This window comes from Gobius niger, assembly GCF_951799975.1.
Source record: "Gobius niger genome assembly, chromosome: 18".
In the NCBI taxonomy this organism is placed as follows: domain Eukaryota; kingdom Metazoa; phylum Chordata; class Actinopteri; order Gobiiformes; family Gobiidae; genus Gobius; species Gobius niger.
In genome coordinates, this window is record NC_136869.1 from 15,662,909 (window position 1) to 15,685,955 (window position 23,047).

The window sequence follows — 23,047 nt, forward strand, 5'->3', positions numbered from 1 at the left end:
GATTTTATGTCTGTTTCAGTTTGAAATGTCGTGCTATAATCGAATAAGCGAGGATGCCTTATAACTACAGAGTTGCGGGTTAGATTTCCCAACTTGCAGTCTTTGAAGTCTGCTTAAAGCTGTGGAATATTGAAGAAGTCAGGATGCATAGATAAAGACTTTGTGTGCGGCCGGTTTTGTTTTAGGCAAAAAGGCAAAAAGAAAAGTTCTCTTCTGCCCCAAAATAAGTCAAGGTAAAGCAGCTCACCCCATATACATTTACACTATAATGTAGTTTCAAGCCGATTGGTAGCTGGCAGTGTCAAAAACCCCACTCAGTGCAAGCCAAGTAGGAAAGCTATACTGTTAAAAGATGTGAGGAAATCATTGTAAAACATAAGATACATATAACATTCCCTATCTTTCTTTTTACTGGTAACCGCTCGGCTTATTACTGTCACTGCCATTTTACGAGTGCTGCTTTTCATCCACGTCTGAGGGTTTTCCAAATTGCAACCAAAAAGCCTTACTTAAACAGAGCCCCTCATATTAGTCGGTCCAATAGTGTAAAGACCTGGAAAGAGTAGCTGCCACAGTGTGCGACGGCCAAGCCAAATGTGCATAAATATCTCAGCTCCGCATTCAGCTCCATCCAAGTGGCATCTATGTGGGAATCCACGGGCTTCTGCAGACTGTTTCTACTGGAAGTCTTTATGCAACAGATTGAACGCAGATCTTTCCCAGATATACAGAGTGTGGGCATGGGGTGTATTTTAGTTATCTATGCACTAATTCATGGATAAATGATGCAGGATATTCCTTCACTGAAGATATACTGTGTCTATCGCTATTCTTGTGTAGGTGCAGTGGCAAAAGTTTCCCTATTGTGCCGTGTTAATGTGCACATATCTGACAGAATATACTGTGTCATTTTTGATTCTGGTAGAGCAATTGTAGCAGTAGTAATGACCTTTTTGGGAAGTATAAATTAAGTAAGCAATAAAACATTGTGAGGTAATTGGCTTCATGTTTAATATGGTATCATATTTACACAAGCGGGAAATTTCTGCCTAAACTGTTCCCTTGACAATTTAAGGCCACTGGTAAAAGTTTAGGAAGTGCCGCCGTCTGAGGCATGTGGGCATTCGTTTTATATTCCAGCAAGGACCTACGTCTTGGTAGCAGTAATAAAGATAATGGAGGGTGCACTCTCGTGGTTTAAAAAAAAAATAAAAAGAGGGAGAAAAAAGCCACAAACTCAACTGGCCTTGCCTTGGGTTGCCTGTATGTGAACTGTCATTCCTCATATGAAACTTAAACCACCGAACACTAACCCCTGATTTTATGATTGGATAATCACCTTGAGAAGCAAAACTAACTTGTAAAAATATGCTAAAAGTAAAGTACTTACTCAACACGGTTTGCCAATGACCTATAAGATGCCATCAAAGCTGCTGACGTGTGCTACTGTATTGCTCTGACCTCTCACCTCTTTCCAGTCCATCCTCGAGTCTTTAAGCTGTGTGGTGAAGTCATCTCTCCTCGGCATGTCCAATGTACAGAGAGGCAACCCATGTCATCAGGAGCAGGCTGCAGGAGGAAACACATTCCTGGAACTTGTACATAAGGGGAGGGAAAGCAGTGGGTGGTAATGACGTAAAGCAAGCTCAAAGAACTTACTATTAAGACCTTCAACAACAACATACCGCTCCTCTCTGCTTCCTCCATCATGACAACCTTGGGACCTCCAGAAAACATGGACCCAAGCAGCTGAAAGTGGTCATTATATCAGTAAGTTGCTTGGTGTAAAAATTGTGTAATACAGCATGGCGGTGCACAAGGACGCTCCCACTCCCTCTCAGCCAAAAATACAGGTCCTGTTCATAGTTTTTAGATCAAGATAGAGGTTCATTACTAATTCACCACTCCTTTAGTGGCCCTGTTGGCTTTCCTCTGTGGACTTGTGCTTCCCGTGCTGTATCTGCAGTTTGGCGGTGGCAGCATGATTATTAGCGTAGCATATGGCGCTAACACTGATAGACCCACTGTCAAAGACTATTGGCTATTGTCGGCGTGAAGCCCCTGGACTGTGCTGGTGCATCCCGAGCTTGGTAACCTACAGTTTTGCTCCCTGCTTTTAGGTTTTCTGTGTTCCCTCATGTTGTTCGAGCCAAGGTCCTGAGATAAACTCTAACGGCTGCTCTGATCCTCTAATAATGCTTTTGTTTCTTTATGACCATTCCTTTATAATAGACAGGAAGGGAAACTTGAAGTGTCCACCTGTAGCAATTCAGAAGGGGTCCTTTTTTTACCCACACGATGGTGATAAGCTTCATGTGTAGTCGCAGCTGCCCATGGGGTAGATGACAGAAGAGAGGCTACACACATTGTGCCAGCAGACCTTCTGACCACCAACACCCCCTGTTTGTTATCAGGACATGAGATTGGTCCTATCCCAAACTTTAGTGATTTGCTCTGGAACTGACGTAACCTTGTGTTATTGCAAAGAGCCATTAGCCTTGACATATGCCTGGCACAGAGACTGGTCAAGTAAAATACTGGACACAGGCAGTCACATGGACTCGCACACACTGGCAAAGATCAATAAACATCCACTGGGATTGCCGGGAAATCTCCTTTACTCCAGCAAAGCGTTTGTGTCCACAACCCTGAGTTCCCCATGAAACAAAATGTGCTGACATAACTCATTTTGCCTTTTTAAATTTGAACCCTATAACTGTATACATTTTCCAATGTAAAATATTGTACAACAGGATTATGGATAACCGTAATTATTCTCAGATTTCTAGTCAAGCATTTTTGTCCTAGTATAAACCCGAGCATGAATGGAACAATGAAGCTGTGGATAGCGTTATATTTGTTCAACACAAATCCATTCACTACACTCCGCTGTGTTTAATTTAATAGAGATACAATTATCCGCACATTGAAAATATAATCAAATATCAGTTACTCACGTCTAGCTCTAATTGCTTGATACTGAATCCTTATTTCACCCTCATTTTACCCCTTGGATAATCACCTTCTGCTTGACTTGGTATAGATGTAACCTCTAGGAAGGATTCAGATACAGATTACGCATTTTTGTCAGTCATGTGGTATCCGGACACAACAGGAGTTTCATGAGGACACTGCAGACGTAGTTGAGGTTGGACCGGGTCAGAAAGATAAGATAAGATAAGATAAGATAAGTGGGACAAGGCCTCGTGGAAGGCCCAGGACACGCTGGTGGGACTATATCTCCGAGCTGGCCTGGTGTCGCCTCGGGGTCCCCCCAGAACAGCTGGAGGAGGTGTGATCCACGTCTCTCCTGAGACTGCTGCCCCTGCAACCCGGCCCCGGATAAAGCGGAAGAAAATGGATGGATGGATGGATGGATGGATGGATGGATGGATGGATGGATGGATGGATGGATGGAAGATAAGATAAGATAAGATAATCCTTTATTGATATAACAATGGAGAAATTCACTTGTTGCATTCGGCACTCAATAAGAGACTAGCATTTTACTATATTGATAGTTTTCACGTGTAATTCTTGACAACCAAAACACAACCCTCTTGCACTGTCTGAAGCACCGTTTACTCATATTATAATAAGTCTGACCTGATTCCTTGCCTTGATCTTAGTTCAGGCAAATTCAGCTTAATGTATAGAGTTTCAAATGTTATTAAATCAACTCTACCATAGAAATGTGTAATTTTCCTGGCATGGAGCAACAACAAGCTGTAGGCAAGGCCAGGCATATTCATTTACACTACACATTTCCTACACAAGGTAACCAGGCTCTCCGGTTTACCCGGGACAGTCTCAATTTTGAGTCCTGTTCCCATGTCCTGATAAATTTCTCTAAAATCATTGGTTTGCCCCTGTTTTACTCAGTCTCTGACCCAGTAGTCCTGGTTTTTGGCCAACATAGTTCCCGAAATATCACACTTGTCTTGAAAATTTAAGTTTTTGTCCCAGGTGAATATCAATTAACCAAGTAAAGCAACTACAAATCAAAAATTCTAGCCTCTCCTCAATGTGGATTGGTGCATGTCATGAGCCAGTTTTACCATTCACCGTGAGAAAAGACAGGCGAGATTTGGAAGAAGAATTGTGTCCCAAGTTGGAAAACCGTGTCACCCTCGCCAAAACCATACAAAAGGTTAGCTAAGAGAAAATAGCTGCCGTGCCAATACTGGTCAATACACCTAAGAAATGCTTTTATGTGAACGATGACTTCAGTATTTTGCATTTTACAATCTACTTTAGTTATTCATTACGGAAAGCATCAGGAATCCCAGAGATCTCAGACGTTTTGACAACACACACTTCTTTCGTTGTCGAGCATTGAAAAATCTGCCTATTCTTTTACAGTGTGTTGCCGCGGTTACTGACCTTGTCGATCATCGATGTCGATGAAAACTATGGTGAGAGCTACGTTGGAACATGCCAAAAACAGTAACTGAATTAACGCGTGACTTCAAGAAAACCTTTGCTGGAGGACTTGCCCATACCAAGTACATGAAGTAGCTCCAATAGTTGCGGCATTTCGCGATGTGATTTGTGAAAGACCAGCTGGGTTAACAACGAGGGTTTGCAACATTACATCATCCCTGCGTCGTTCCTTAGAAGGCCAGAATTAATCTATTCCTGCGATGTGCCCTTTGGTGATCGAACGCAGAAATCCCATCGCAGCAGCACACTTAACATCAGCTTAAATTGGGTTGTGGATTTCATCAGTGTTCAGATCCCGCAGATGTGCACAATCATGCCCGATTGCTCTCGATAAACAATGGAACCATTATCTACAGTGCAGGATGTACAGGATATAGATAACACCGAGCCACGTTGAGCAACTCAAGCACAGATGGTCTGGAGGTAGAGACAGGCACCAGGGGAGGTGTAAGCATGCGTGCAACACATCACTCTCAGCAAAAGACCCCTCAGAGACAGACGAAGAGTTAAGCAGGTCTGAAGCAGGTCACGCTAAAGGCCAAGTCGAGATCTGGTCACGTATAAAGCGCTTTAGTGAGAGTATGTGAACTTGGGTTGAGTGGGTTAACCATTAGTGACCCTGTGTTTTGGCTAAGCAGGACTTTCTTAATCGTTTATGTACAAAGGAAGGTGTGAGTGAGAGCATTTACAGTCAGATCGAGAACAGGTCTAAATCAGGGCGAATGTTTGTTAGGACAGCGCTGTCATCCAGGATTGGAGTCTTCACGCCAAACCTCCAAAAGCATGAAGCACCTGAGTCAGATTTTCTCCCCGCGGCCTGAATGCCATGGTGATAAAAACAAAGGTAAATAACGCCAATTTATCACTGACTCAGGGACAAGATACACAATGTTCCGAAGATTTTGGGTGTACTACTGCGCACTGGCCTGATCTCGCAATGGTAATAATACAATGGCAAGACCTCAAAGTTTGGCTTTTGTCATTTATTCACTTATGGGCTTTTGAATCCAATTTTCTTCAGTTGGTGTTATTTATTTATTTCTGCAATGGTGCATAAAAGCTTTTCTAAAGTTATAGTTGCTCAGTAACTACAAAATAATGACCTATTATCTTGGCCTATTTCTGACCTTTTTTTGCTGTAGGTCCCATATTATTACATGGAATTGATATGTAGGCAACACAGGCACTGATTATTATCCTCTCAGACATTAATCCTGCACCGTCACATTCAGTGAGAGTTCGTGAGTTCTGTGTGGCTCAGCACAAGTGTTTCTTATTATGTACAGCCAAAATATAAAAAAGTGCTGTCAAGTGGTCTCACACCAATAATCATGTTTGACTCTGGTATTAAAATTATTAATGCACGAGGGTATTGGAGCTGAAAAAAGCAAAACAAGTCCTGGTACAATTTGGCTGCATACTGAACATATATAACAATCAATGCAAATTAATTAATTCATGAGGGGGCACACACTGCAAAATCTTTATCTATATGATATTTTGATATAGAAATAAGGCATGTATGAAAAAAAACTTAATAAAATCAGGGCTATAACTAAATTCTTCTGGGGGATAAAATAAATCAAAATATATTGGAAAATCTGGTGTCAGTATGTGCTACGTTAAGTGGTGGTGTTCCTCGAGCGTTGCAGAAAAGGCATTTTGAGAAAATGGCCTTTGAAGTTACAAGTTCACATATGAATCTGTTCAAAGTTGATTCAGCAAAAATCAGATCATTGTGTAATTTAGTCTGTTACTTTGTTTCCAACTGAAAACTGTACACGTAAAAGGCCCCGAAACTGAAAACAGTTCTTCATCTTGAAAATAGCATGTTGGTTTGTAACACACATGTGGAATTTGTAACACACAGACGAGATTATTTCAGCTTTGACCTGTCTATGTAAATATATGGTCTCTTTGAAGACGTGACAGGACAAGGCGTTTAGAAAAGCTATACCAGCAGCTCTGTTTGATAGTAATAAATCATGGTACATGTCCCGGAGATTCCAGTCTCACGTTATTATCACACGTGTCCGAAGACATCAGAGGAATGTTTAAATCCGTTTGTAACAGAGAATACTCGGCTCCTGCAGCAGCTACTTTCGCCTTGACGCCTACGACTGCTGTAATACACAGACATCCTAAATCCAATATGTCTCCATAACTCTCACATCTGATCCTTCTGACAACTGTGGCTTTAGACAATACACTACTACTGTTACCGTTTGTCATGCTTTCCATCGTATTTTGTCGGATTCTAAATCATTTACAAGCCAAGTGTTTAACAAAGGACAAAGTGTACCGTCAGATGTTATGGTTTATGAAAATCAGAAAGCTAAATGGACTGAAAGGGAAAGCTGCCGTTAATGCATTCAAAACAGACAATTCACGTTTTCTGGATGCCCTTTCCTTGGCCCAGAAGTGAGGGGCCAAGAACTTGATGTACCACCAAAATGAGAGATTGATTGACTGCTGTGGAGTAGTGTTTCCTTTCACCTTTCTAATGATTAAACCACAGTGAAAACCTGGTAGCTATAAGAAAACGAATGAGAGTCTACAACTCAACAATCTATAATTCTTATAAAAGATTGACAGAAGAAAAAAAAGGGGCGTTCCATGCACAGATCTCTCAAACTATTATTTTTCAATAGAACATATGGCAGGGCTCCTGGAAGTATGCCTGAGCCCCAGCAGTGAGAATCCAGAACAAAGTGCCCAAAGATTACAGGTGTCCAATGTGTTTCAAATCTGACACTTTTGTAAGCTGTATTTTTATTATGGTTTGTTCATGGCGAGTTATATATATTGGTAGCTTGCAAAAAGGCCTAATTTTCCCACTGCACCAGCAGCATTGTGCCTGGCACTGATGTATTGCTGCAGGGTCACGGGAGAGGAAGTGTTCTTGCAGCCAGGCTATTTACATTAGGATATCAGTGAGGTTTGTCCACAGCAGCACACAGCAGGTGGAGCAACCTTCTATGGCCTCCAGAGCAGCAGAGATTTATAAAACTGCATATTTTTAAAAACACAGACTCAATTAAACTGCACGTGGTGGTGGACCATTTGCATATCTCAGCAAATCACATGGTCCTGTGGTTGATCACTGTCAGGTGGAGGACCGCAGTACAGTACTGTGCCTGGGGACTGATCTCTAGATCTTGAGCAAGAATCAGGATAATTTATTGCTGGAAAGTCAATCAAGCTTTTTAGTGCCCAGAGGAAACCTCAAACATAAGGAGACTTTCCACAAAGTGAGGCCCCACCCAATAATCAAACCCAGCGATATTGTATTCAAAAGCATTATCTATTTCTTAGCTCTTTTTATTTGCACTGTACACATTGTTTTATTCAAAGCCAAAGCCAATGAAGAAAACAATCATGCAACACCCCACAGTGATCACTGCAGCCTTGCTCCAAAGCAGGCAGGTCTTCAACCATGGTTAAATGGATGTCTATTTGAGTTGGCGTCTTGTACCCAGATTTATGCCTTCCACTGCAGGTCGGCTCCAGCAATGCCTGGTGTCATCATTATACTGTGCACTTCTGTTTATGTAGGCCCCGTTCAAATATTTGAGCAGCGCAAGTGTAGATGAACGCTGGCACCGCATCTCATCATGAAGCTGCAAAGAGCAAACCAACGGGGGGTCATCTTCACAGCAATGTCAACACGGAGAGAGACCACCTTTTGTCAACTCGGCAAACACTGTGCCGCTCAAGAAGTAATGATTTCTTGGAAGGGCTTTGATAGCGCTAACATTGGTCGCCCTGAAACAACGGCCTGGGGGTATGGCGGTGACAAAGGGGACATTTAAACACTCACTCGGGCACATTACATAATGGAGATAGGAAGAGCCAAGGAGAGAATGATGTAATATTCAAACATAAAAGATTAAACAAAATTAGACGAACCCTGTTCAATTTGGCCACATACTGTATAATTGGTGAAGCCTTATTGTGTTTTTTGTCTCAGTCGGTGTCTCTTTTGGAAAGTTCAGTGAAAGTTTCCAGGTCCCCCTCGCTCCAGGCTAAAGCAGAGCCACACCAGACCGAGCCTCTGTCAGGGTTAGCTGCGTGGGATTGCATTTACTCAGGCTTCACTGCACTCTCTCTCTCTGTCCACTCATCATATATGGAAAAGATGGCCCGAGGATTATACTGTATAAAGAAAATATAAAATCGTATTTACGCGGCAGTAGACTTTATGGTTTTCATATCCTTATAATACACTGCCCAGACGACCATACCGCAAGCCTGTGTCATCCCTCTCCGCTGGGGCTTCTGAAAGCAGACACACCTGGTCCTACCCCACCCTGAGCTGTGACGCACTCTCGCCGACGGAAAGAACATGTGCAGCTAGCAGAAAAAGATGATGATGCTGAATGGATGCTGTGCTGGTCTATTATAACAAATGGAGTGGCACGCTGCACAAGAGCAAAGTGCATTTAGAAGTTGACTCATGGAGATAAACACAATATCACATGGAGTTTAACCACGTCGAAATATTCTTTAAATATTTACTCAAGAGTAACACCAACACGGGCCTAAACCTGTACAACGAGGCCATATTGTATTTAACTTTATACTATATTATAATCCCCTCCAGGAGCCGCCACCTTAACGTGGTGGAGGGGTTTGAGCACCTGAATGATCCTGGGAGCTCTGTTGTCGGAGGCTTCGTGCCCTGGTAGGGTCTCCCATGGCAAACAGGTCCTACGTGACGGGTCAGACAAAGAGCGGTTCAGAAGCCCCTTATGAGAGACCAACAGGCCCGGTTAGAACCATGAGGCCATCCTTCTGTGGACCCACCACCTGCAGGAGAAGCCATAAGGGGCTGGTGCAATGTGATTCGGGCAGCTCCAACGGCTGCCCCCACGACCCGGCAACGGAAAAGTGGAAGAAAAAGGATGGATGGATGGATGGATGGATGGACTATATTATAATATTGGTCCCTCAAGAAAAGCATAATCCTGCCTATTCTGTCCATGCCCTTCAAAACCTGTCAGATCATTTCAGCTGTCAAACTGCCTTCACTACAAAGGCTTTTTGTTCGTTGCTGCAGTTTTCCACTGTTGCAGGCTGAGGATGGATCTAATGTTAGTGTTGCTGTGAATGAAAAGCCTGTTAAAAGTAAGCGAGCCCTTTCTATCTCTGATTAAGTTTTTAGATCTCGCTTTGGCCTCCACACTGCGCACTAAAACACGCGCTGGATGGATCTTTTGACAAACCGATATGGAAACTGGAAAGTCAAAATGATACTCGCCTCTCCAACACATTTGGCCAATGGCTGTGAACCACCTGGTGAGTTTTGAAGCGAGTGAATAGCAGCCAGACGTCCGTACCAATCAATCGAACAATACGTGACCAGGTCCAGGTCCAAGCGGAGTTTATTTTGTCAGCTGTTCCTTGGCGCCTTTTCAACTCCCGCACGTGGCTCACGTAGCATGATGTCACTATTAGTGTTTTTGAATCCATTGTTTATTACAAATGACGGAACCTGGGCATGTTCACTGTGTAAGCTACAGGCTGTAATGTAATGCACTGTAATGTATAGTTGGCTGTGGACAATAATAACTAGCCGACATAAGACTGCCCTCTTGTGGAGTATATGATCGCTATTCATTGTGAGACAGATTTTGACAGCTTTATTTGACTATTAGGTCTATTATTGTGGCCTGAATCGGTTAAAGCTAAAGCCACTCATTACCGCATCCTCCTGTTTCCTAAAATTAGCCGCGAAATGCGATGCAAGCTGCTAGCGTGGCTCTCTTAAAACTTTATTTATGGCTACTTCCCTTACAAGTCTCTACTGACGTAATGTCTCCTGTCATTCGGAGTGTCACATTTAACAACTCGTTTCACACTTATGACATTTCTATTACCAGCGCTCTGACATCCTAAAAGTCAAACCCAGGGATTAATCATTACAATTGTGCTGTTGCAAATGGACAACAGAAGTCCTGATGCTGAAAGAACCAAAAATAATATAACAGGTACTGAAAAACAAATGTGACGAAACTGTACTTAAGATTCATGGCTTGTATGTTTTTTATTATTGACAAACACAGACGCCAAAGAATGCACTCATCATATTATTTTATTGTGATGAAAAATTTAAAATAATCTAGATCCTTGTACACACACATGCACCTTCAAATATAACTTTATGCAGCACTGATTTTATATATAATCTTAATTTTGCTGAGGCGATGATTCATGTACAATTCAAATGCTCACTATTAGATAATGACTCTTATACTCTTATACTGAATATATATTAGAGCTATACAGTATAATGTAATTCCACAAGCCTGTATAATTTCTAAAGCAGATTTTCTCCCAATAATAACATCAACATTTTCCGGTACCCTTTCATAATACGCCATAGAATATCCAAATGACCTGTCAATGCTCATGAGGCTAAAAGAAAATGGACTTGCAATCCCCTTTTGAGCCCCGTCCCACTAATTGAGAACCACAGATCCAGGCTACTCTGTAATTATGAGTATATTATTTAACGCTACAGTGCTTGCAACAATCATTATAGTCACTTTTGAGGTTCTTCCGCCCCCTCTTCGCTCACTCAGCAGAACAGAGTCACCCTCTTTTTCATGTAGAGGAAAGCCAGGTACGTAGCCCCTCCCAGAATGCCGATCAGCAGCGTGGTCCCGAAAATAACCGGGGCGTTCTTCCTGGCGACGCGGAAGGCCACCGGGAGCAGGGCCGAGATGAGGATGTTATTGACGTGGCCGAGCACCCTCTTGAACGCCGGACGCCGCACCACGCGCTGGTAGTACGTCTCCACGTTGACGCGGTGACCGTTGCCCCAGTAACGCTGCGACAGGCCCAGGAACTTGAGCCGGTGCAAGGTGACGGCGAGAGAGACGTCCGCCATGCTGAAGAAGTCGCCGCACAGCCACGACGGACTGCCCTCCTCTGCCAGGCACAAGGAGGAGCCGGTGAACTTAAGTTAATCATGTGACCTATGACCTACGACCTCTCCACTCAGACGCATGAGTTTACCTGGGGTTTCCTCCACCCTCCTTTGAAGCTCTGTCTCCACTTGGTCCATCACATTCTCCAGTTCATCCAGCAACTTCTTCAGATACTTCATATTGTCATGGTCATACAACTTCGACTGAAAAAAACAACATAGATTTTTGAGTTTTTATCATTGAAGAATTACCTGAAAACATATTAATTTAAGCCGTTACCTTGAGTCGTCTCTGTTTGGCGATATATGCGTCTTTTAACTCTGGGTTCTCTTCTGCCAGTTTCCTCAGCTCTGTCTGTGTGTTTCCAATCTGTGCTGTCAGGAAAAGGTGAAAGATTATTCTTTGCTTTTGGACTGACAAAGCTGTCATAAAACACTCTATATCAAGTCATCAATCAATAACAAAATATAAACAATAATTGATAAACAAATTTGCAGGGAACATGGTTGGGATTCATGTGGTTATTACATGGCAACATCCCTTATCCCTTTTGTTATTACTGTGAGTAAAATGTAAAAATCTTTCTTTCTCTTGCATTGCATCTAATCTCTACATCTTTCAAATTTCAAATTATTATTTGCATTTATAACATTTTTATAATTATATTTAATCAAGGTTCACTGCTGTATGGAGCTTCTCTCACATGGACAAAGCATATAGCTGTTCCTTTGGTCGATAATTTAAATGATATGAGGCTCTTTCAGACTTTCAGTGGACATTTGGATAATTTTAGTCTCTTTTCATTTTTATTTAGTCTTATTTTAGTCGACATAAATATCTGGAAATTTTAGTCATAATTTTAGTTTCATGAAAAACCTTTACTTTAGTATTAGTCCAATTTTAGTCAGCCAAAATATTACATTGACTAAAATTATGAGTAAATACAGATGAAACTCGGAAAAATTCGAATATTGTTAAAAAGTGCATTGGTTTCTGTTCTTTGGCTTGAACTGTGAAACTGATATACGATGGACTCATTACATGCAAAGTGAGATATGTGTGGCCTTTATTTGTTATAACTCTTTGACTATTATGGCTCACAGCTTGTAAAAATGTAAGCCATAATCATCAAAATTATAACAAACAAAGGCTTGGCATATGTCACCTGGCATGTAATGAGTCTATATCATACATTGGTTTCACATTTTGATTTGAATGACAGAAATAAATGCACTTTTGAACGATGTCAACGAAATGAACACTGGTTGATCCTAAAGTTCTACTCTTGCAGATCACAAATCACCTTAGCCCTCACCTCGTATACAAGAGGCCGCGTACGCCGGTATGTGTGAGTCCACGGTGAGCTCTGGGTGCAGGATACAGCCGTGTGTGTAGGCGTCCATCTGCAGAGAGTCGAGCAGCTCTCTGTAGTGTTGAACCCGGTGGTAGTATGTGCTGCCCTCCTCAGGAATCAACTTCAAGGTGCCCTCTGAGGTAAAATAGATGTTTATAGACAGGGCAGCAGACCGAGTAGGGGTGTGACATTTCATACAGTTCAGCAAATTTACACCACAATTAGAATAGCTATTATCAGTAAAAGCTGATGAAGCCTAGATTGATTCTAATTAGAAAGTAATACATTTGAATAAAATATGAAACAAATGGTAGAAAAACTTTAATGTACAAAACATAATGCTAAATTTAACATTTATTCCGTTATCATGCAGCCCTATGGTACTAACAAAACAAAGCGTCTTGAAAGAGCGAGGGGAGAATAAATTATAAAATGATAACAATGCAAGGTATGGATGCTTACCAGATCAGAAAGTGGTTTGTTGCTGTGAGGTAAGGTAGCCAAGCAAACAAAACAGAGGTGAAAAAAAATAATAAAAGGGGATTACAATAATAAAAAGAAATAACAGATTGGTGAAGAAATCAAATGGGTGAAGGGACAGACAGAAAAATAACTAACAAAAGTGAATTGTGGACTAAGCGCCTCACCATCATTGAAGTTCTGCTCCAGATACTCCATGATCTGCGCGGGGTCACAGATGACGCGGTCGTCGTGGAGCAGGACGGGCACCTCTCCTGTGGGACTGAGGTGCATGAACCAGGGCTCATTGTGCTCGCTCAGAGGGAGGCTCACGTCGTACTCCTCACATCGCAGGCCCTTCTCTGCGATGGCCAGACGCACCTGGAGTTATACGTTCACAGCAAAATGCAATGAATTCCCAGTACAATCTGAGATGGACATTTTGACTAATTTATACGCAGTACTAAAATAGATGAGGGGAATGAATACATGAATACATGTAAAAGATCAGTGTCACATAATTAAAACAAAAATATTATTTTATTTTTGTCCCATGGGTTTGTGCAGTATAAACTTGAGGAAGAATAATGCAAGTAAGTAAATAAAAATGCACAATGAAAGCAAATTTCAGGGAGGTTCAAAGCCAGTCCGGCTACATAGCTACATCATCACTCCTGGTTGGTTCCCTCTTATAACACTGAAGCTGTCAATGTGATTCCTTCCTGTCATTAGCAATAACGTGCTGCTTTATACTAGTCGTCTGTGCCCTTTCTAACCAAAAGGTCAATGTTTTAGGTCTGGTTCAGAATGATGTATCGGCTAGCGTGTTTCTGATGTCGGCTGTAATCGGGAGCTGTCCACGCCTCGAGTGCTGAAACACGCTCTCGCTCACCTTCTGGGAGTTGAACGACTGAGTCCAGTGATAGAGCATCAGTTTAGACTCTTTTCGAGCAACGCCAGTCTCGAGTTGAGCCTCATGTTGCTCTGTAGCCTTCTCCAGAAGAGCGGTTGTCTCCTCTCGGGCTTCAGATGTGTTTTCAGACGCCATTTTATCTGTTTGGGGACAAATGAGGACACCGCGTAACAAGAACAGTAGAAGTATATCTCCCTCTAGCGGCTGGGCATGGAAGTGTGTTGCGTTACAATCAGCCACAGAAAATGCTAGTTAGTTAGTGTTGTTTAGTGAAATACATGTTTGGGGTAAATAACACCTGTGTATTTGGCACTGGCGAAAAAAAGAAGGGAATGCACTGGGCTTTTCCCCCCCAACATTCTTTCTTTCTGTATGTTGTTGTAGTTAAACGAAACTCCAGCAGATGTCAGAGTTTTCCATGCGTCTTTGCCCCCTCGTTTCCTAAGTCAGCCAGAGTTACATAATTTAAATCGATCGCTATCACAACATGTCATTTCACTGCACTGAAAAAAAAAGCTATAGGCCTATATTTCCTTTTCTTTTGCTGCATCGTGAATCACTGTGTCATTGAGACGATGACGCCTGAGCCTGCTGCGATCACATTTTGTCAGGGGCGATGAGGTGCCTTTCACTGATGGCGACAGCTTGAGACGGCCCCCCTTTAATCACAAATCATCGTCGGCCTTGGCTCGACATCCTGCGAGAGACTGACTTTATTAACTGGATGGTGTAAAGCCGCGCGCTGTAATGAGGCTGAGGTTGAGGAGATGCGAGAGCGAGGGGGGCGGGACCTGCAGTGTGACGTCACGCTGGCCCGAAGCCTGTGGCGAGCAGCGGCACCGTGCCTGTCTGTACCGCGCTCTCAGTGGGCGCAGCGGGGGGAGACGAGCAGCAGCAGCAGCCTCCGGTAAACGACCACCAGCACCAGCAGCACTAGCATCACTCACACTTTGCCCTGTGACAATGCTCAGACTATCACTGTATCTATTGTCTTCATAGTCAACACCGTTTTCCCAGTTGGACCGCGCGCTTCTGGTGAGCTGCGTCTCGTTCAGATCTGAATGACGGGCGGACGGTTTGATTTCGACGACGGCGGCACTTACTGCGGGGGGTGGGAGGATGGCAAAGCCCACGGGCACGGCATATGCACCGGACCCAAGGGCCAGGGGGAGTACGCCGGGTCCTGGTCGCACGGCTTTGAGATAGTAGGCGTGTACACCTGGCCCAGCGGGAACACCTACAAGGGCTACTGGTCTCAGGGCAAGCGGCATGGTCTGGGCGTTGAAAATAAAGGGAAGTGGGTCTACAAAGGCGAGTGGAGTCACGGCTTCAAAGGGAGATACGGCGTACGGCAGAGCCACAGCACACCTGCCAGATACGAGGGCACCTGGAGCAACGGGCTGCAGGACGGCTACGGCATCGAGACATACGGGGATGGAGGTAAGGGGAAGCAACAGTCACAACAGCTCACTGCCAAGTCGAGTGTGTCTCTTTAACTGTGATGATGCATTCTGCCACCTGATATGAAGTCAGAGCAGAGATTGTGCGCTGCGTAATTTGATCAATCATATATTACAGCTCTGTGCCCTCCACAGAAACTCAAGCTCATATGTGATGGTGTCTATGATGCTCAGTCAGTCAAAGTGTCCCAATGACGTTCAGATCAGATCAACTTCAGGCTCGCGTGACATTTGTCATAAAATTGCACTGTATGTTTACCGAACATGATGCTACAGAGAAATGCAATTATCAAAGTGAACACCATAGAGAACTTTTCTGTGACAACTGTGTATGTTTGCAGGTTTGAACATGATCAATACAACAGTAAATACACTTATAATGAAAATCTAAAATATTATTAGAATGTTCTTTCAATAATGTTGTCAAGACATTGACAACATTACTGTCACTGTCACTGACACTAAAATATCAAGCTTAGTAACAATACTCGATTTTGATGCCACTGATCAAATGTGGTGTGTTAAGGTGCACTGACATAATGCGATGAACTCCTGTCTATTGGTTAAAGGATATACACTTCAACTAATATATTGTATTATTTAGTCACACTACTTCTGCTAAAGATCAAGGCCATTATAAGACAGTTCATGAAAAGTCTCACTTCATAAAAGCAAAGTATTGATGACTCTGCAAAGTACTATCGTTTTGTAGAAGCTAGTATTGATTAGTATCTGGATATCGATGTTTTTTTGCTGTTTTTTTTTTCATACAACCCTGCAACTTGCTGTAGTTCAATCTGTCTCTAAGTGCCTCTCCTGTAGCGACTTCTCATATAACTGTGGGGGGAGAGAGTCCAGTTGCCAGCGCTTTTGGCTCCATGCCTCTTCCAAAGGGAAAGTGGAAATAGGAGCAAACCAGTTATTTCTGAGCCATGTCCAGTCAAGTTATCGCCTCATTTGGGGCTGTTTTCACATTACAAGTCGCCATTCGTATAGGGGTAAATATTACCAATTGTAATCAATGATTTATACACTATATTTATATAAATACCTCGAATGATGATGATGGTGACTTTCATGGTTATAAAACAGGAGTGGTTATGTGAGCAGCATGCCCACTGACTGCGGCCGTATGGTGCAGAGTAAATGCCTCTGTCACAGATGAGGCTCGAGCCTGGGAAATCAGCTGATCCCAGTGATCTGCTCAACATCTGGCCGTCTGACCCTGCCACATCCTGAGAACTTGATCTGCCCGCTCACCAAATTGAACCACAGCAAAGAGCCAGCCTGTTAATCTCACACGGTTTATCCTTACGCACTCCTGCTACAACTTTTTATATATATCATTTCCTCTCTCAATCCAAGCATTATTGCTTATTTGTTTGTAGCAGTCACTAAGTGTTTTGATTACAGACTTGCATTGCATTTTGTTGTTGTGATAAAAAAGAAAAAGAAAAATGAATGATCTAAACCACTCATATGACTCACTCAGTCCCCTGTTGTGAGAGTTAAAGATGTGTTCCTACTCAGCTGCTTGTACTGCAGGATATCAATGTTATAATCAAAGTGTGATTAAACATTGTGCTTTAGCATCAAACATGGAGTGGAACATTGTATTATTGGATGCACTACACTGCCCCTGTACCGTCTCCTTTGTGTTTCTCTTGAGGCATTGTGGGACTAAGTGCTGACAAATGCACTGCTGCTGGGCATCTGGTGACTGTGCAAAAGTGAGATGATGAAGCACTTTATGCAACAAAATGCAAAAGTATTGATATTGAACCTGTGCGGAGCTGTAGTCTGCTCTGTAATGTAGTTAATGTAAGAAGATATGGACTGTGTGTTGTCCTGCTTGCGTATGCTGTCACTGTCTCCTGAAACTCTTTGTGATTAATGCCCCCATTTGGGAACAGTCTCGCCTCTACCTGGCCTCTATTTCACTCATTGTCTTTGTTCCTCAGGCACTTATCAGGGCCAGTGGATGGGTGGTATGCGACATGGCTATGGTGTTCGTCAGAGTGTCCCCTATGGCATGGCCACTATCATCCGCTCTCCGCTGCGCACTTCTATGGCCTCACTGCGTTCTGAGCAAAGCAATGGCGCCGTCCTCCATGACCTGTCCTCTCCGGGGGACACGCCAACCGGCAGCCGTGGCGGCTTCGTCCTCAACTTCCACTCGGACAGCGAGGTCGTCACTGGGAAAAAGAAGGGCCTTTTCCGCCGGGGCTCTCTCTTTGGCAGCCTCAGACAGCTGCGCAAGTCGGACTCTCGGACCTCCATCTCCAGCAAACGCAGCTCTGCGCGCAGCGACGCCACCATGAGCCGCATCAGCTCCAGCGACGCCAACTCCACAGTGTCCCTCGGCGACGGAGAGCTGCCAGACGAAGATCTACCTCTGGAGGACCATGTGGACGCAACCACCACTGAGAGCTACATGGGCGAGTGGAAAAACGACAAGCGCAACGGATTTGGTGTTTCTGAAAGATCCAACGGGATGAAGTACGAGGGGGAGTGGCTTAATAACAAGCGCCATGGTTACGGGTGCACGGTTTTTCCTGATGGCACGAAAGAAGAAGGGAAGTACAAAAACAATGTGCTGGTGCGTGGAATAAGGAAGCAGCTGATTCCTCTTAAGAACCCCAAAACCAAAGAAAAGGTGGATCGAGCTGTGGAGGGGGCGCAGAGAGCGGCCGCCATCGCCAGGAGCAAAGTGGAAATAGCTTCTTCCAGGTATTGTAGCCACCTGCTTTCACGTCAAATACAGAACACAACAGCTAATCTTTACACAGTAATCTACCTGCAGCTCTTACCTTTTTCCTCCTTTTGACTTGAGCTACTTTGCTTTGAGGTGATAGTCTGTAAGTTTAAATGTTTGGGAAATTCAAAACACTGTCCCTCCCTTTACCGTTCTCAGACACTCCTCAAAATCACTGGTGCCACAGCTTTCCTGTGAAACAGCCTGTCAATCACATGCACAGGGAACAAGGAGGGGCTTGCAGGTCCAATCTGGAGGGAGCTGGATCGTTTACATAAAACATTTTTCTCTCTCTCTCACCCCTCATTTTGCAATCTTGCAGGCTATCACTTGAGTAATTAACAGGAGTGCGCATGGGACAGTTCGCAGCCAATAAATGAATTCCTCTTAATGGGATGCTTTTCTGTTTTGGTGCATGACGAGAAAATGCCTAATTGAGACTTAATTCGTGTGAACTGTTTCGTCATTTGACTCAATAAGCTGACGTAGAAGTTCAGAAACTCTTTGCACTTGGAAAGGGGTGGATAGCTACAAGTTGGAGATCATGTGTAAGTCGCCTCTGTCTTTGCCTGCTATCATCAGTCAAGGCTCCTGTGTGGCCTGGTATCATCCCCAAAAAAGCTGTTTCTATTCTCTACACATATCTTTCTGTCCCAGCGTGAGGGCTCAGATCCTGTGTGTGTGTGTGTGTGTCGGCATTGTGTGCGGGACGGGTGTGTCTTTATATGCATCACTAGTACAGCCATATCTGCGCTCCTGCCAACGCAGTCTCGGGATCTCCGTGGCAGTGGCCCCTGCTGAGTGCCGCTCTGATGTGGCATCTGCGCTTCAACAGGTGAATGAGACGTGACCTTTTTATTTAAAACCTCCTCCGATCAGGAACGCGGCATCACTTTGACATCCTCCGGTTTCAGGCCATCTGGGAATTATGGAAATAACAAGAGCGGCAGGATCAAGGGTATTCTGCCACCTTTTGGAGAAGGTATATATCACAATGTGTGGGAACAGCTCAGAGTCATCCGAATTCATATCCAAGAACATATTTCTCTAAATCTTTAATCTAAAACAGACAAGTAAAGCATGGAATTAAGGCTGCACAGTTAATCGCGTTCTCTTTGTCCCTAGATATGCTCTCAAATGGTCTTTTTACATTAAAAAAAACGATTGCTCTTGGTTCCCGGTCTTCAAAAAGGTTTGGGCACCTGTGTGAAATATCCTGTCTTATGTTCGATAAACGTCTAGCTCTGTGGTAGAGTTCAGTCTTCTCTCATAATTCAATGCTCCGGGACATGGTAAAAATGTGGACATTGAACTGAATTTTGATTTGAGAACACAAAATCACAGTCACAATGTCAGAGAAATCTCCCCTTCTATATTTAGCCCAACCCCACAAGTAAAGCATTTTCACTGGCAGGTTGGATTGTGACCCACACACTGTGGTTGTACATCAGTTACTCAGCTAGTGGCAGAAAACAAGGAGTTTTGACAATGTGCAGTTGCTATAGAAACGTGGAGCCATAATTTTGGAATCTAAGACGTACAGAGCAAAAGTGTGCAGGGTCTTTTTACACTCTTGAGACACATTACGTAATACAATTTCTACAGGGAAAACACCTTTGACTGTTGGTGAAATAGCTAGTTTACCACGGCCTGCTACTGTATGGTCTTTTTTTTTCATGTGAATTATTAGCTGTTGCTTTTCTTGAACAGGAAGTGCACATCTAAACAAAGCCTTTGCCACTGCTCTATTGATAGCAGCACCAGTGTTGAGAATTTTGATATAGCCAAACAATTCATTTTTATTAATAACTACTAGTGTGTGGCATACAGGAAGAGCTTTAATCTGACGTTTTCATGGAAATAAGGCATTACATAATGGTTGGGTTTAACATAATATTAATACTGGCTGCCATGGAGAACGGTAACCACAAAGTATGATAACAATGGCTGGTGTGTGTGTGTGTGTGTGTCAATGGAAGCATGATGCATCTGGATTTCAAAAGAATAAAATGAAAGAAGGTGATTTGTATTATGCTGCTTCGTTGTGGCAAGGCATTAGAGAGCTACTATTCACAGTGGGAGCAACACATGGCTCCGCGCATAGCACTGAGGGACCAGAAAGCATTCAAGTGGCAGCGGACATGGTATAGCATTCGCTGCATGTGTGCACTCAGATCAAATGACTTCATGCTATAAGTTTTGCATGCCATCTGGCTGTCCTTCTTACAATCTCTCCTTCTCACTTAAAAGTGTAATCACATTCTGAACAGCATGGTACAAGGCACGTTACGTAACATTCATTATACACCAGCAAAGGGAGGAGGAAAAAAAAAAAAAAAGAGAAAAGCTGGTATTGATCGAGTCAGTCACGTGACCAGCGGACTCAAAGCGGATGTGGGTAGAGCGCTAGTTGATAAAGACAGAGAGATGGATTGGATCAGATTGTCAGGATGGCAGGACTTGCTGAGCTGGGGTCTAAGAGAGGAGTAGAAAGCAGAAAAAAGAGGGGGGTTGCACTCAGCAGTATTTCCCATGTGTATTAGAGCGGTATCATCGCTCTGAGGTGGGGCTAACTGACCTCATGCCCGTCAGGAGATAGCTGTCGTAGTGGTTTGTGCCTCTTATCTGTCAAGAATACAGTGTCTGAGTGTGAACAGTGATAAGTGGTCGGTTAGATGTATTAGGCATATTGTCATGCATTTCCCTATAGACTTACTAGCTGAGACCCGGCCTTCGGCCGGGCCTCGCTAGTCTCCACATTTGATAGTCTGAGATTATGAGTTATTACAAAGAAATGTCCAACCGGTCACGCAGTTCAGCTGTAGACCAGTGGTTCCCAACCCATTCCAAAAACTATGGCCACTACAAATGTTTAAAATAATGAATGCTAAAAATAATTGCAAACAAACTGCAATTTGAGTGTTTGATGCACCCGTACTCCTTTCTTATAAACTACAACGACAATATGTTCGCTAAAAGGGAGTAGAATTCAAGAGACAGTGGAATAATTATGGATAAATATTAGGGGTTCAGCTCTAACGGGTCGGGTGACGGTGCAGGACCCGTGGGTTGGTGCATCACGGTAGTGTACAATGTAGAAAAAAATAAGTTGTTTTTGAAATGAAATAGCCTAATGATCGTTGTTAGACAGTATTTATAACCTTACAATAAAATTGGCAATGCGTTCAAAGCTGCTTTAGAATAAAATGTACCTCTGGGCTCACAATACGTGAAAGCAAATGAAACACATCGCCCTGTTTCGATGGGCGCGCGCACACATACGCGCGCGCACACACACACGCACGCACGCACACACCGCCCTGTGTTGATGCACGCGCGCACACATACACGCACCGACACACGCACAAACGCGCGCGCACGCGCACACACACACAGCGCCCTGTTTGGATGCGCGCACACGCACGGCAGTCAGATCTCGTGCACTCGCGTTGTTGTGACGGCGGGTTGTCCTCGGACAGCAGCACCGCGGTCCATATGGACCCGTGGTCAATGCCCGCGGGCGGCGGGACCGCAACGTGGGGGCCGGCACCACGCACAAACTCACTACTGGCGCCAGGCTTCCTGATGTTCCCAAACGGTCTCCCATCCCAGTCCTAACCAGGCCCTTCCCTGCTTAGCTTCGGAGGAACGGTCTCCCATCCCAGTCCTAACCAGGCCCGTCCCTGCTTAGCTTCAAAGTCGGTATGGGAAATAAACATGGCGGCGCCCAGGCGGCGGCCATTGAGATAGCGTTTTCTATAATAGATAGTAATACAAAACTGAAAGGTTTTTTTGTAAATTATTTGGACCTGCAGAAAATATCATTACGAATATACCGCATTTTCATAAGTTTGTATTTTCCGACTAAGCAAATTATAAGAAGAAGACTGGAGAAACAGCCCAATGTTCTTGTCTTGAAGGTCCCGAAAATAAGAGATTTTGATTCAACAGCAACAGGAATTCAATTTATCAAGGTGTTTTTTTCATCACAGTAGTTATATCACGATGCTACGGAGCCCCTAAAGTTCCCTAAAGGGAGAAAAAAAAAGTATATATATATATATATATATATATATATATATATATATATATATATATATATATATATGTTTTGGCCGCAGGGCTGAATTTTGGCCACAGGGATGAGTGAAACAAACAACATATATATATTTCTTTTTTTTCTCCCTTTAGGGAACTTTAGGGGCTCCGTACAATTCACATGAACATTGCCTTGTATTGTATTTAAGAGGAAACAAAAAACAGCCGCTCCCTCAGATCAAAGCAGAGACTAACCAATAGGCTTAAATCACGATATGAGGACGTCTCCAAATGCGCAGCATATCATAATATTGCCCTCCCCTTTATTTCAATATTTTGTCATTTTACATAATGCACAACTAGATGCGTCCATGCTTTTGCCTTGTCCCTCAAAACATGTTTTGCTTTACACATCATCCAACTTTCAAATAAACCTCCCTATATTTAAGTTTTGCACTCAGCAGGGAAACTTAGCAACTTGATATATCAGCCTTGGCTCCAGCACAGCCCGGCCCACACTCCTCAATACGCAGACATGCTCCTCTGCGCTGCACACGCATGTGCTTAATCAGAGCATGTCACTCTACACAGGGACACCTCACCTATCTTCACTTTCGTACGCGGCACAGACAAACATATCCAGGCAAAGCGCCGTGTGGGGCTGTGCAGTGAGCGCTGACTAAATAAGGCAAG

General features: G+C 43.5%; 2 protein-coding genes across 2 annotated transcripts in view; one reads left to right on the top strand and one right to left on the bottom strand.

Moving 5' to 3' along the window:
- Nucleotides 1–10,998: 10,998 nt before the first annotated feature.
- gdap1 (ganglioside induced differentiation associated protein 1) lies at nt 10,999–15,333 on the bottom strand. The gene is made up of 7 exons (XM_079575739.1): nt 15,205–15,333; nt 14,081–14,241; nt 13,377–13,569; nt 12,691–12,864; nt 11,655–11,749; nt 11,464–11,578; nt 10,999–11,376 (listed from the first exon to the last, which is right to left on the bottom strand). The coding sequence occupies exons 2-7, from the start codon at nt 14,234–14,236 to the stop codon at nt 11,024–11,026; spliced, it is 1,086 nt and encodes a 361-aa protein (XP_079431865.1). The 5' UTR covers nt 14,237–14,241; nt 15,205–15,333; the 3' UTR covers nt 10,999–11,023.
- jph1a (junctophilin 1a) overlaps nt 14,816–23,047 on the top strand; it is a 29,539-nt gene continuing 21,307 nt past the window's right edge. Inside the window, exons 1-2 of the mRNA XM_079575738.1 lie at nt 14,816–15,541; nt 17,523–18,291. Of these exons, the coding sequence (XP_079431864.1) occupies nt 15,163–15,541; nt 17,523–18,291 (1,148 nt within the window). The 5' untranslated portion in view covers nt 14,816–15,162. The remainder of the gene's footprint in view (nt 15,542–17,522; nt 18,292–23,047) is intronic.

Excerpts from the sequence above, each read along its gene's own strand:
- gdap1 (XM_079575739.1), bottom strand. The coding sequence starts at position 14,236 with ATGGCGTCTGAAAACACATCTGAAGCCCGAGAGGAGACAACCGCTCTT. Across the intron at positions 13,570-14,080 it reads AGTCGTTCAACTCCCAGAAG|GTGCGTCTGGCCATCGCAGA; the intron begins GTGAGCGAGAGC and ends GTATAACTCCAG. Across the intron at positions 11,750-12,690 it reads CGCGGCCTCTTGTATACGAG|CACAGATTGGAAACACACAG; the intron begins GTGAGGGCTAAG and ends TTTTCCTGACAG.